This window comes from Piliocolobus tephrosceles, chromosome 5, assembly GCF_002776525.5.
Source record: "Piliocolobus tephrosceles isolate RC106 chromosome 5, ASM277652v3, whole genome shotgun sequence".
Classification (NCBI taxonomy): domain Eukaryota; kingdom Metazoa; phylum Chordata; class Mammalia; order Primates; family Cercopithecidae; genus Piliocolobus; species Piliocolobus tephrosceles.
Window position 1 is genome coordinate 132,864,650 of NC_045438.1, and position 14,518 is coordinate 132,879,167.

The 14,518-nt window shown below is 44.7% G+C and overlaps 1 protein-coding gene across 4 annotated transcripts in view; it reads left to right on the forward strand.

Annotated features, from left to right (window-relative positions):
• Window positions 1–4,558: 4,558 nt before the first annotated feature.
• SRPK1 (SRSF protein kinase 1) overlaps window positions 4,559–14,518 on the forward strand; it is a 92,125-nt gene continuing 82,165 nt past the window's right edge. The window contains exons 1-2 of one of the 4 annotated variants that reach the window (XM_023212632.3): window positions 4,559–4,701; window positions 5,230–5,290. In XM_023212632.3, coding sequence (XP_023068400.1) covers window positions 4,689–4,701; window positions 5,230–5,290 — 74 coding nt within the window. In that variant the 5' untranslated portion in view covers window positions 4,559–4,688. Of the gene's footprint in view, window positions 5,291–14,518 lie in introns of all 4 variants that reach the window. The other 3 variants (XM_023212631.3, XM_023212629.3, XM_023212628.2) reach the window with 3 other exon arrangements.

Genomic DNA, 14,518 nt, shown 5'->3' on the forward strand with positions numbered 1-14,518 from the left:
GCGCAATCTCAGCTCACAGCAACCTCTGCCTCCAAGCGGAGATCCAAGCGATTCTCCTGCCTCAGCCTCCCAAGTAGCTGGGATTACAGGCGTCCGCCACCATGCCTGGTTAATTTTTTTTTTTGTATTTTTAGTAGAGACGGGGTTTCATCATGTTGCATAGGCTGGTCTTGAACTCCTGACCTCAGGTGATTCACCTGCCTTGGCCTTCCAAAGTGCTGGGATTACAGGCGTGAGCCACCGCACCCGGACCCTGGCAAACTATTAATAATAAACCTCTCCCTGGGTTATGATAACATCTCCCTCCTTTTCTCCCTTCAGGCCTAGAGATGGTAAAAACTCCAGCTGCTGCTAGTCCCTGGATGTCTGACTATCCCTTGTTTGTCTTCCTTAACACCTTGATTCCTTCATTACATTCTTTTCAATTAGCCTTTAAATGTGCCATTTGTTTCCTGATACCCAGGCCTATAACATAATTATAGATTTTCTCAATACAATTAACAAAACTATGTATTCAAAAGGCGAGAGAAAGTTTTGTTGGGGTTCTCCAATTATGCAGACAGCTATTGGAAATCTTAACTCATTCAAAATAAATCATCTCATGTATTTTCACTTTCTCCTGTTGTCCATTTTATCTCACAGGATGTCGTGAATGCCACAACGGGATGTGCTGCTTTGGATTTAAGTCATATTAAAACTTTAGAGAAAGCATAATAATTTGTGATAATCAAGGCAGAGAATGTTGGGTATGAGGAAACATGTGAACTCAACTTTAGACGTTCAGACTTCAAAAATGTCAAAGAAGCATTAGAGAAGATTCCAGGGCAGTCTTTTTTTTTTTTTTTTTTTTTTTTTTTTTGTTGAGACGGAGTCTCGCTCTGTCGCCCAGGCTGGAGTGCAGTGGCCGGATCTCAGCTCACTGCAAGCTCCGCCTCCCGGGTTTACGCCATTCTCCTGCCTCAGCCTCCCAAGTAGCTGGGACTACAGGCGCCCACCACCTCGCCCGGCTAGTTTTTCGCCTTTTTTTTAAGTAGAGACGGGGTTTCACTGTGTTAGCCAGGATGGTCTTGATCTCCTGACCTCGTGATCCGCCCGTCTCGGCCTCCCAAAGTGCTGGGATTACAGGCTTGAGCCACCGCGCCCGGCCGGCAGTCTTAACAAGTAAGTTAGCTCAAAAGAGATAGGATCTTTTCAGAAATTAAATTCTGAGACAACCCATGAGCAGCCAAAAATATGATGGGTTATGGTTTCTGAATACCTCTACTTTTAAAGGGACTTGCAGGAAAAAAACAGCAATGGAGAAGGGTATGCATGTAAGAATGAATAGCTACCACTTTTTTTGTCTTTTTCTCCCCCCCTTTTTGTGCAGAAAGGAGTCTTGCTGGATTGCCCAGACAGGTCTCTAACTCCTGGATTCAAGGTATCCTCCCGCCTCTGCCTCCCTAAGTGTTGGGATTACAGGCGTGAGCCACCGTGCCTGGCCTATACTGTTTTTTTTTTTTTTTTTTTTTTGAATTATTTTTGCTACCACTTTTAGGAACAGTTTCTGGGGAGCCTAAGGCAAGCAGATTGTTTTAGATCAGGAGTTCCAAGCCAGTCTGGGTAACGTGACAAAACCCCATCTCTACAAAAAATACAAAAATCAAGCGGATATGGTGGCATGTGCCTCTAGTAGTTCCAGCTACTGGGAAGGCTGAGGTGAAAAAATTGCTTGAGCTCAGGTTGCAGTGAGCTGAGATTTCGCCACTGCACTCCTGCCTGGGTGACAGAGTGAGACCCTGTCAAAGAAAAATAAATAAATAAATTCTGGAAGGGTAAAAGTCCAGAATAGGCCAAGTTCTGCAAACTTGGGAGAAAAAACTGATTTTAAAGTTAGATTTAAAGCAAAATGCACAAAAAGGGGATGGTTGTAGAATAGGGGAAATGAACAAACTTACTTATATGAACAATTATAGAGATCTTAGAAAAAGTGGAGAGCCAAAACATGATGGAGGAATAGAGAAAAACAGATGGACAAAAAAGAGAAATGGTCAATTCTGGGAACTCAGTCCAGTGAACTTCACATTGACTCTGGAAAAATTCTGAAAATGTGTTATCAAAGTTAGTAAGCTCTTAGAGAAGCAACAGTCACTCAGTCAGAATAGGTACGACTGTCTCATGCTAAGCTGAACATATTTCCTTTTTGATGGGTCTGCAATAACCAATTTAGATTTAATACAGCTCTAATATTGTCCCTCTCAGCGTTTTCTCTTTCATCCTGACATTTCTCATAAACTGCAGATCATTTATTCTTTTTTTTTTCTTTTGAGACAGAGTTTTGCTCTTGTTGCCCAGGCTGGAGTGCAATGGTGCAAACTCTGTTTACTGCAACCTCCGCCTCCCAGGTTCAAGTGATTCTCCTGCCTCAGCCTCCCAAGTAGCTGGGATTACAGGCATGTGCCACCACGGCCGGCTAATTTTGTATTTTTAGTAGAGATGGGGTTTCACCACGTTGGCCAGCATGGTCTCAATCTCTTGACCTTTGATCTGCCCGCCTCAGCCTCCCAAAGTGCTGGGATTACAGGCATAAGCCACTGTACCCGGCCCATTTATTCTTTCATTAGACAAATATTTGAGCACCTACTAAGTGCCTGACACTGTGTAGGCACTGAGTATACATCAAGGAAAACCTAAGCAGGATCTCTACACTCAAACAGTTTACTTTGCGGTGGGCAGTACTTTCCCAATTCTGGGATTTTTCCTAGCCATCTGCTCTCTCCCTGTCTTTTCTAAACCACATGTGGTTATCCTGAACTCACACAATCCTCAGAGTCTAGGGCTTCCCTGTCTGTCCTAACCTTCCTTTGTTTTCAACTTTACAGCAGGGAATAGACTGGGCTGCATCCTTCCTTGGCCAACAGGTATTGTCTTCTTTTGCAATATACCCAGACATGCTATCATTCAGGTTCCATGCAACATATATCAATTATCTAATTTCAAATTTGGCTAACCTGCCTTTCCAGCCTCACCTTCCATTTCATCCCTTCAGTTGTTACCAGCCCCAATCCTAGCCCCCACCTACAGGTGTCCACGTCTGTGCCTTTTTGCTCAACGTATTTTCTCATTCAGGAATGCCTGACATCTCCTTCTCCACCTACAGAAATCTTACATGTTTCCTAAGACCCAGCTCAAAAATGGCCTCCTCTGTGGATGGGCTTAATTACTTACTTTGCTCAATAAGTCCTGCCAAAGCCCCCATGCTTGACTTCTGCTGTACTATTGCCCTCTCATCTTCCCTTCTCAATTACTTGTTTAGAGCAAAGGTCTTCAGAGCTTCCACTCTGACCAGCTGTGGTACTTTACAATAGGGGCTGGTAAATAAAGATCTGAAATAAGAATAGTTGAAACGGTTGAAAAAAGATCAAAAGGGCCTGGCTCAGTAGCTCACACCTGTAATTCCAGCACCTTGGGAGGCTGAGGTGGGAGGATCACTTGAGCCCTGGATATCCAGGCTGCAGTGAGCCGAGATCATGCTACCGTACTCCGCCTGAGTAGCAGAGCAAGACTACTCCTCTTTCTTTAACCCTCACCTTCCCTTCAAAACCTAACAAAGGCCATGTTTAAATCAATAGAAGAACATTTTATGACATGTGAAAATTATACGAAATTCAAATTTCAGTGTCCATAAATAAATCTTTATAGGAACACAGCCCATATTTTCTATGACTGCTTTTGAGCTCCAGTGGCAGAATTGAGTAGCTGAGAAAGAGATCTTATGGTCCACAAAGCCTAAATATTTACTATCTGGCCCAAAGAAAAACGTTGCTGAGCCTGCTATACAATAAGGGCTTGATGATTAAATAACTGGGTCGTACACCAAGATTCTGAATACATAGGCAGGTCCTCTTAGGTTTAGTGTCTTTGTGTAATGGACGTAATAACTATTTTGCCTTTAAGTTGCCATAAACATCAAATGAGCACTTAGAAAAGTAAAAAAAAAAAAAACTTATAAACAAGACAACTTTATCATGTATTGAAGGTGGTAGAATAAGAAAACATTAAACGTTTTTATTCTCATTTCCCTTTCTTTCCTTTACAGCTTTCATTTAAACTTGAAATTTCAAGAGAAAATTCACTTTTGAAGTTTTTACTTTTCAAGTGATAATAGGGTCACAGGTTCTTTCCTTCCAGTCTTTTTGTGTTGCTCCCACTCCCTTTTCTTTCTCACATGTTATTTTTTTCCATTTTCTTTAAATAGTATCTCAACTGGGCTCACAATAGCTCAGGGAAGAAGAAACTGGGACATGCCTGATTAATCCATTTTACAGGCCAGGAAACTGAGGCAGATCCCAATTGCCTCTGAAGCTGACTCAGCAGCATGCAGGGAGCCCTGCCGCTCTCTGCGCCTTTTCTAAGCAAATAGAACAAAACTAACCTTGCCAGGTTTCCAAGCTGAGATCTCTAACACTCCTTCAACGTTCACCCCCGACGTTCCTCCTCTCAGGGCCCCCTCCCTCTCCTTGCCGCCCCCTCCTCGGGAGCAGGTGGTAGGCTCCGCGCCCAATGCGCATGCGCGCGGCACGGTGGGGCGGGGGCGGGGCGGGGCAGGACTGGGGGTGGGGTGTGCGCGGGCTCGGTTTTGGGCCGCGGCGGGAGCTGGAGTCACCACCACTCGAGTGCGCAGGCGCTTGGCGGTTACCGGTCTCACCATGGAGCGGAAAGGTGAGCGGTGGAGCGGCCTCCGCCACGAGGGGCAACGGCCGCCGGGGCTAGGCCCGGGTCAGCGCCCGAAGCTTCGCCTAACTGCCGCGGTTCGGTCCCCGGGCTTGCGGCGCCCCTCCACTGAGGTGGCGCCGCCCCACACCCCCCGCCTCTGGGCTGCGGGTCCGCGCCCCTCAGCCCGGGCGTCCTCCGGCGCCTGCCGTCGCCGCCCCTTGTTCCCTGCCAGGCCGGCTTGCGCCTTGGGGCCACTCCAGGGCCCGGACCTTGGCGGGCGGGGCAGACCTCCGCCCGCCCGCCCCCTGACCCTGCCTGAGACCCCTCCGGCGCATCCCGCCCGGGTGCTGCCCTGTGCCCCGTGGGCCGCCAGCCCCCCGGCCGGCCGCCTTGCCGGAGCCTCCGCGCTCGTACCGCAGCCGCCCTTGAGGCAGGCCCAGCAGCCGGGCCTGGCGCCCCTGCTGGGTCTCCACCCTCACCTTGGTCACCTCCTTTCCTCCACATTTGCCCTTCATCCATCCCTCTCTCCTGCAGTGCTTGCGCTCCAGGCCCGAAAGAAAAGGACCAAGGCCAAGAAGGACAAAGCCCAAAGGAAGTGAGTCTTGTACCCCAACATCCCATTCTTTGGATTTTCCTCTGGCACCTTCTCTGCTCTGGTTTCGCGTCTTGAATGTGCACAGGGTTTGGGCACCCTGTGGCCGCAGCCACATGGCCTCGGGGCAGCTCGGAGGGTCGCTCTCCAGCAACCATGTGGCAGAGAGCTGCTGTTGCTGAACGCCAGGCCTGGGTCTTAGCAGCCCCAGGCCTGCTGGAAAGGGCTGTCGGAGGAGCACCAGAGCCCGCCCGGTACCTTTCCTCCCCAACTCCACAGAGGAGGCACAAACTCCCCTAACTTGGAGCCTCCACCGGAGCTGGTAGATCATTATTGGTCTGTTTCTGAACTCTGGTCTCTCTCTCTTACCTGCTCCCCAACGTCTTAACTTGCCTCCAACGTCTGCACGGTAGGCCTTAAGGAAATTCTTGAATGAGTTTTTCCGTGTTTACTTTGGGTTCTACCAACCACACACTCCCTTTCATAGAGGAGGGCATGGGGCTTTTCTTCGGGTTAGTCAACTTCCTGAGCCTGCAAAGCACATCGGCTTTTTTGCACTGTGCTGGCAGACCGCTGTGTATACAGTCAGTGTCTGTTAACTGCTTCTCTTCTGTCTAAACCTCAACCAAATGCAGATAATCTTCCGGAGTGGGCATCACAATAGTAACAGGAGAGTTCTTTAACAAACGTTGATGGTTCTGGTTTGTTGTATTAAGCGCCACATGTCCAGTTTTATCAGTGGGATGCGTAACAGTAGTTTAGTGCTATCGTGGCAAGTTCAGAAGTTGGTCACAGCCTAGTAGAAACTCAGGTAGCAGGCTTCATTCAGCAAGTGAGGCTAAGCCTAAAGAACTTTCGGCCGGGCACGGTGGCTCAAGCCTGTAATCCCAGCACTTTGGGAGGCCGAGACGGGCGGATCACAAGGTCAGGAGATCGAGACCATCCTGGCTAATACGGTGAAACCCCGTCTCTACTAAAGAATACAAAAAACTAGCCGGGCGAGGAGGCTGGCGCCTGTAGTCCCAGCTACTTGGGAGGCTGAGGCAGGAGAATGGCGTAAACCTGGGAGGCGGAGCTTGCAGTGAGCTGAGATCCGGCCACTGCACTCCAGCCTGGGCGACAGAGCGAGACTCCGTCTCAAAAAAAAAAAAAGAACTTTCATCATGTACTAACGTTTAATTGCAAAGGGTCTTGGAAATCAGCTCTGGGAAATCATCTCTCAGATTCTATGCCTAGTTCTTAATTTTAGATGTATTATCTTTATACTTTTTAATTTATTTGATGTTTTGTGGCGTTGTATGCGGTCTTATTCCCTCTGAGTTGATACAACACATTTCAAAGGCCTTCCTAGGTCACCCCACTGAATGACAACACCAGATTTAGGGGGGTGTAGGGGTGTGTGTTGTTTTTGGAGGCTACCTACTGTTTGGGGAGAGCACATAATGACTTCTCTCTTTCAATAGAACTACAGTGGTAGGTGACCTCACCTCTTGCTCCATTTTCTATTCTGTCTTATGAAATGTATTTTGTAAGTGCTTGGTGACGAAGGCTTGTAAATGGTGAGTTTGTGTGTGTCTGTTTGCCTTTGGATTATCCGTATATGGGATTATTCAAAACCATTTTTTAATCCTAGATTGTGTAATAGAAACAGCAAGGTGCTAACTTGGTTCTAGTGTGCAGTAGGAATTGAAATGTTACTTTTCTGTGCCTAGTTGAGTTATTCTTTGTGGAATTGATAAGAATGTGTTAAAACGTTCTTTTCTATTGATACGAGGAAGCTGCGGTTTTTATTATATTACTGTATTTTTTGGGAAATCCTGGTCTCTCAGACCATTTGTCCAGATCTCTCTTACCACTTGGAAATTAATTTGAGATTAGCCCAAATCAAGCTATAATTTGAGGGGTAAATTTATAGGTGATCATATACTTTAAGCACCAGATATCTATTACTTCCAATTATCTATGTAGACTATATGCTTTATTTCTAAAGCCAAATATATGTATATCTGTTACCCCATTCACTACTATGGATAACTTAGAGTTATTTGTGTTGTTAATTGTTTGCAAGTATGGATTATAGATAACCTAGCAGTCATTTTACTGAATATTTCATCTTGAACAACTTCGACTCCTGAAAATATGCGTGAATGAACTGCCCCATTTACTTGTAATTTCAGAGGTGTTTTATTTTTGGTTTTGTTTCCAATTAATAAGTTTTTGGGTTTTTTTGTTTTAAATTTACCTGCCTTTTTTTTCTTTTTCTTTTTCTTTTTCTTTTCTTTTTTTTTTTTTTTTTGAGACGGAGTCTCGCTCTGTCGCCCAAGCTGGAGTGCAGTGGCCAGATCTCAGGTCACTGCAAGCTCCACCTCCCAGGTTCACGCCATTCTCCTGCCTCAGCCTCCGGTGTAGCTGGGACTATAGGCGCCCGCCACCTCACCCGGCTAGTTTTTTGTATTTTTTAGCAGAGACGGGGTTTCACCGTGTTAGCCAGGATGGTCTCGATCTGCTGACCTCGTGATCCGCCCGCCTCGGCCTCCCAAAGTGCTGGGATTACAGGCTTGAGCCACCGCGCCCGGCCTTCTTTTTCGTTTTGAGGCAAGTTCTCGCTCTGTTGCCCAAGCTGCAGTTTAGTGGTGCGATCTCGTCTCACTGCAACCTCCACCTCGGGCTGAGGTTCAAGCAATTCTCTTGCCTCAGCCCCCCAAGTAGCTGGGACTATAGGTGTGTGCCACTATGCCTGGTTAATTTTTGTATTTTTTGTAGAGATAGAGTTTCGCCGTGTTGCCCGGGCTGTTCTCAAACTCCTGAGCTCAGGTAATCTGCCTGCCTTAGCCTCCCAAAGTGCTGGGATTATAGGCGTGAGCCACTGCACCCTGCCCTTTTTTTTCCTTTTTTCTTCCTTTTTGTTTTTCTTTCTTTCTTTCTTTGGTATCCCAGCCTCCTTTTAAGTAGCTGAAATGTCTAAGTTGGTTAGAGTACTGTGTCAGAAGTTCAAGCCTCAACTAACTCAGATAACTTGACTCTGTTCCATGACTTCTGATTGCACTCCTGATGACTTCCATTTACTTTGCAAAGGCAAGCTGCTAGTTGCAGAAGGTGAGTCAGGAAGATTTGAGGAAGAAGCATGCCATAGAGTTTGGTCTTTGGAGATAGATGTGGTTTTGAATTCTGATTTTGCTACTGTTTAGCAATCTGACCTTAAGACAAGTTGGTTAAGGAAACAGTCTTATGTATATATCCTGACTGGCAGTTTAGTCATAATGAAAACTGATCAGGACCTAAAGGTATAAAAAATAAGCATTTAAATGAAAATTTTAGAAAGTTTTGGAAGTAATACTTTCGGAAGTAATACTTCGGCTTATTTACAGTAAATAGCATCCTTGGTAGTCTAAATATTAGTCTGACTAAATAGTCGTGTTGTGTCACAGGCAGAAGGGATTTTCAGTCCCCTGGTACTGTAGATCTTAAGCCCAGGGTCTTGAAGCTGGTGACAGAAGAACCAAAACTTGGAATTCAGGGTCCCTTTCCAGCTCAGTGTTTGTTAGAGTGGATTTCCTTTGGGTTCTTTTCACTGTGCTGGAGTATTTGACTTTTGGGATTTTTAATTTTCTTATTTAGACAATTCCTTCTTCGTTTTACTTTTTCGGACACTGTGCTTTTATTTACTAACATTAACTAGTTGGTGATGATCTCCATTTTACTTTACAGATAAGAGAATTGAGGTTTATCAGATTATTCTTCTAGAAAATTGCAAAGCTAGGATTTGAACCCAGGTCTGACATACCCAAAGCCCTGGTTACCAATCATGTGTTTCTAAGTGACAGACCTTTTGGTGTGTCTTACAACAGGTAAGGTAGAAGCTGAGTTGAAGGAGGCTTCTGAATGAGAGACCTCCGGATGCTTGGGGGTTTGGGTGCCCTTTCATGACCTACTGTCCTGTGTTTATGAAACAGCACAATCATCTATCTCCCTCTGAACATTTGTTTTCAGTATTTATACCGGTAGCTGTGAGCCTTTGTTTGTTTGTCATAAGCTTTTATAATTTAACAGTGTATGTCTGTTTTTGTTTTGTTTTGTTTTTTGAGACAGGGTCTCTTGTCACCCAGGCTGGAGTGCAGTGGCGTATTCTCAGCTCACTGCAACCTCTGCCTCCCGGGCTCAAGTGATTATCCTGCCTCAGACTCCCAAGCAGCTGAGATTACAGGCACCTGCCACCACACCCAGCTAATTTTTGTATTTTTTGGGGTAGAGACAGGGTTTCACCATGTTGGCCAGGCTGGTCTCAAACTTGACCTCGAGTGACCCACCTTGGCCTCTCATAGTGCTGATACTAGAGATGTGAGCCACCATGGCTGACCTGTATGTCTGCTTTTGAAGTTATTTCTATGGAACGTAATTCCAGAATGGATTTCATACTTACTGATTGTATTCCTTAGGAAGTTAGTGTGGACAGTAATTTTCACTTTATTTATAGTTAAATAATTATGGATTTAGTATACATTTGGTAGTAAAATTAATTCAGCTCCAACACTGATTTGTGGAGTCAGTTGGGAGATATATTGAAAATTTACTTGAATTTGGCCACAAATTTAAAAAAAAGAAAACGTTTGCAACAGAAAATACTTAAATATCTAACATTTTTATTCAGTAGGAAGTAGAGCCAGTAAATTTGAAACAATTTTAAAAAATGAAATGGTATTTGATGCTTTTTACACTTAGCAGTGCACCTTGGAAATTGATTCTATATTCCTTATAGTGCAGCCTTACTATTTTTTTTAAGGTCTACCTTTTTCACTGAGTCTTAGAAATAGTTCCATATCAGGAGAGAAAGAGAACCTCATCTAGCATTCCATTAAGTTGATAAACCATAATTAAATTTATTTATTTATTTATTTGAGGCAGAGTCTTCACTCTTGTCGCCCAGGCTGGAGTGCAGTGGTGTGATCTCAGCTCACTACAACCTCTGCCTCCTGGGTTCAAGCGATTCTCCTGCCTCAGTTTCCCGAGTAGCTGGGATTACAGGTGTATACCACCGTGCCCAGCCAACCATAATTTAATTTTTATTAAACATATGTATATACTTTTTTTTTTTTGAGACAGAGTCTCGCTCTATCACCCAGGCTGGAGTTCAGTGGCACAATCTCGGCTCACTGCAATCTCTGCCTCCTGGGTTCAAGTGATTCTCCTGCCTCAGCTTCCAGAGTAACTGGGACTACAGGCGTGTGCCACCACACCCCACTAATTTTTTGTATTTTTAGTAGAAACGGGATTTCACCGTGTTAGCCAGAATGGTCTCCATCTCTTGACCTCATGATCCGCGCACCTCCATCTCCCAAAGTGCTGGGATTACAGGCGTGAGCCACCGCGCCCGGCCTGTATGTACTCAAAAAAATGGAATCACTGGACATACTTTCCCCTAGTTAGCATTATAATGAGTATTTTTCATGTATTAAATATTCCACTATGGGCTGTTTCCAGTTTTTCACAATTAATTCACAGCTATAGTGAATAATCTTTTGGACATATCATTGCTCACATCAGTGATTATTTCCTTAAGATAAATACTTAGAATGGTATATGCATTTAAAATATTTTTAGTTCATATTGTCAAAATTTTCTCCAGCAAGATTTTTCTTTTTTTTTTTTTTGAGACGGAGTCTCACTCTGTCACCCAGGCTGGAGTGCAGTGGCGTGATCTCGGCTCACTGCAAGCTCCCCCTCCTGGGTTCACGCCATTCTCCTGCCTCAGCCTCCTCAGTAGCCGGGACTACAGGCACCCGTCACCATGCCCGGCTAATTTTGTTTTTGTATTTTTAGTAGAGACGGGGTTTCACCATGTTAGCCAAGATGGTCTCGATCTCCTGACGTCGTGATCTGCCTGCCTTGGACTCCCAAAGTGCTGGGATTACAGGTGTGAGCCACCTCGCCCGGCCTTCCTCCAGCAAGATTTAACAGATTTGGCCAGACACAGTGGCTCAAGCCTGTAATCCCAGCACTTTGGGAGGCCGAGGCGGGAGGATCAGATGAGTTCAGGAGTTCAAGACCAGCCTGGCCGATATAGTGAAACCCTGCTTCTACTGAAAATACAAAATTAGCCAGGTGTGTTGTCAGGTGTCTGTAATCCCAGCCACCCATGAGGCTGTGGCAGGAGAATCGCTTGAACCTGGGAGGTGGAGGTTGTAGTGAGCCAAGATCGCACCACTGCACTCTAGCCTGGGCAACAAAGCAAGATTCCGTTTTGAAAAGAAAAAAAAATTTAACTAGTTTAATTCTTATTTATTAAACAAATAGTTTCTGAACTCCCACCCTGTCCCAAGCACTGTTTTCCATATTCGGGATTCAGCAGTGAAAGAAGAACATTCTTGTCCCCTTGGCTACTATATTATTATAGTGGGAGGGGAGACAGAATAAACAATAGACATAAATAAGTAAATTATATAGTATATTAGGTGATAGGTGGAGAGAAAAGAGAAAGATAAGTGGGGGTTGAGAAGTGGAGATAAGGTTACAGTTTCAAATAGGGTGATGGAGGCCACACTGAAAAGGCGACATTTGAACAAAGACTTGGAAGAGGACTGCTCTAAGCAAAGCAGTGGAAGTGAGAGTGTTCTTGTATCTCCTGTGAAGCCACTAGAACTAGGTAATATTACTTGAAAAATCTTGCCAAATCCGGTAATCTATAAAGTACCTTGTTGTAATTTTGAATTTTTTTGTCCATTTTTAATATTAGATTGTTGATCTTTTTCTTGATCTTAAGAGCTCTTTATTAAGAATGTATCCTAGCCAGGCGCGGTGGCACACGCCTGTAATCTTAGCACTTTGGGAGGCTGAGGCGAATGGATCACCTGAGGTCGGGAGTTCGAGACCAGCCTGACCAACATGGAGAGACCCTGTCTCTACTAAAAATACAAAAAATTAGCTGGACGTGATGGCGCATGCCTGTAATTCCAGCTACTTGGGAGACTGAGGCAGGAGAATTGCTTGAACCCGGGAGGCGGAGGTTGCAGTGAGCCAAGATCATGCCATAGCACTCCACCCTGGGCGACAAGAGCGAAACTCCATCTCAAAAAAAAAAGTATCCTTTGTTGTGTGGCAGACTTTTATTTCTCAGCTTGTTATTGGTCCTTCAAATGTCACTTAGAGCGTGCTAATTACATAAATTGATTTTTAAAACTGTGGCGAATCTGTCTTTTCCTCTGCTTTTTCTTTTTTTTTGGGGTGGGGGGACAGAGTCTCGCTCTGTCGCCCAGCCTGGAGTACAGTGGCGTGATCTTGGCTCACTGCAACCTCTGCCTCCTGGGTTCAAGCAATTCTACTGCTTCAGGTTCCCGAGTAGCTGGGATTACAGGTGCGTGCCACCACACCTGGCTAATTTTTGTACTTCTAGTAGAGACGGGATTTTACCATGTTGTCCAGGCTCGTCTCAAACTCCTAATTTCAGGTGATCACCTTCCTTGGCCTCCCAAAGTGTTGGAATTACAGGCATGAGCCACTGCACCTGGCCTCCTTTGCTTTTTACTTTTTTTTTTTTTTGAGACGGAGTCTTGTTCTGTCACCCAGGCTGGAGTGGAGTGGCGCGATCTTGGCTCACTGCAACCTCCACCTCCCAGGTTCAAGTGATTCTCCTACCTCAAGGTCAACTGTTATGTATTTTTTAAAATTTGCATTTTTAATTGTGTGTGATTCCCTTAAATATAAATATGTACTTGTAAAATTGAATTTCTGGAACTCCTCTTGTCAGAAAATATTTTGTTCTCTTCTTCCTCTGTAGTTTCATTGGTTAGTAAGTTTTGTTTACATTAGTATGTCTACTACAGTGAGTCCCAGGCTTGACAAATAACGATTTTCCTTTACATTACTTGAAACCAGCAACTTGTGGAAGTGCCAAAGTGAATAAGGCTGTGGGTGCTTAGGAATTCCCTTATTAAAAGTGAAGAAGGCTGGGTACAGTGGCACATGCCTGTAATCCCAGCACTTTGGGAGGCCAAGACCTTGAGCTCAGAAACTTGAGACTAGCCTGGGCAACATGGCAAGATCCTGTCTTCTAAAAACACAAAAGTTAGCTGGGTGTGGTGGTACGTGCCTTTAGTCCCAGCTACTCAGGAGACTGAGGTGAGAGGATCTCTTGAACCCAAGAGGTAGAAGCTGCAGTGAGCTGTGATTATGTCACTGAACTCCAGCCTAGGTGACAGAATGAGACCCCGTCTCCAAAAAAATAGAAAGATGATCAACTAAAATCAATTTAGACCTTGTGGAATAACTGGCACGCTTTTGTGGGGTTCTTCCCCACTTTAGGTAAGCTCTTTTGCTCATGCTCTCTAAATCCTCTCTGTCACTGTTACTAGTTTGGGGATATTTTTAAATTGGCTAAAGTATTACAGGCATACCTCAGAGATACTGTGGATTCACGTTCAGTTCAGAGCACCTCAAAGCGAGTCACACAAATTTTTTGTTTCCCAATGCATATAAAAGTTGTTTGCACTGTACTGTAGTCTGTTAATTTTGCAGTAGAGTCATGTCTTTTAAAAATATACAGACCTTAATTTAAAAATACATTATTGTTAAAAAATGTTAAGGATCATTTGAGCCCTCAGTGAGTCATAATCTTTTTGCTGGTATAAGGTCTTGCCTCAATAATAATTTTTGTTTAAGAGAGATGGGGTCTGGTACTGTTGCCCAGGCTGGAGTGCAGTGGTGCTCTCATATCTCACTGCAGCCTCAAACTCCTGGGTGCATGCGTTCCTCCTGCATCAGTCCCCCAAGTAGCTGGGATTACAGGCACATGCCACCATGCCTAGCCAAATTTTTTTTTTTTTTTTTCCAGGGATGGGATCTCATTATGTTGCCCTCAAGCTGGCCTTGAACTCTTGGCCTCAAGCAATCCTCCTGCCTTAGCCTCCTGAGTAGCTGGGATTAAAGGTGTGAACCACTGCACCCAGCTATGGTCCTGCCTCAGTATTGATGACTGCTGACAGATCTGGTGGCTGCTCAAGGTTGCAGTGGCTGTGGCAATTTCTTAAACAATGAAGTTTGCTGCGTCTATTGACCCTTCCTTTCACAAAGCTTTTTCTGTAGTATGTAATGATGTTTGATAGTATTTAACCCACAGAGGAACTTGTTTCAAAATTGGAGTCAGTCCTCTCAAACTCTGCTACTGCTTTATCAATTAAGTTTATGTTATATTGTAAGTCCTTTGTTGTCATTTCAACAATGTTCACAGCATCTTTACCA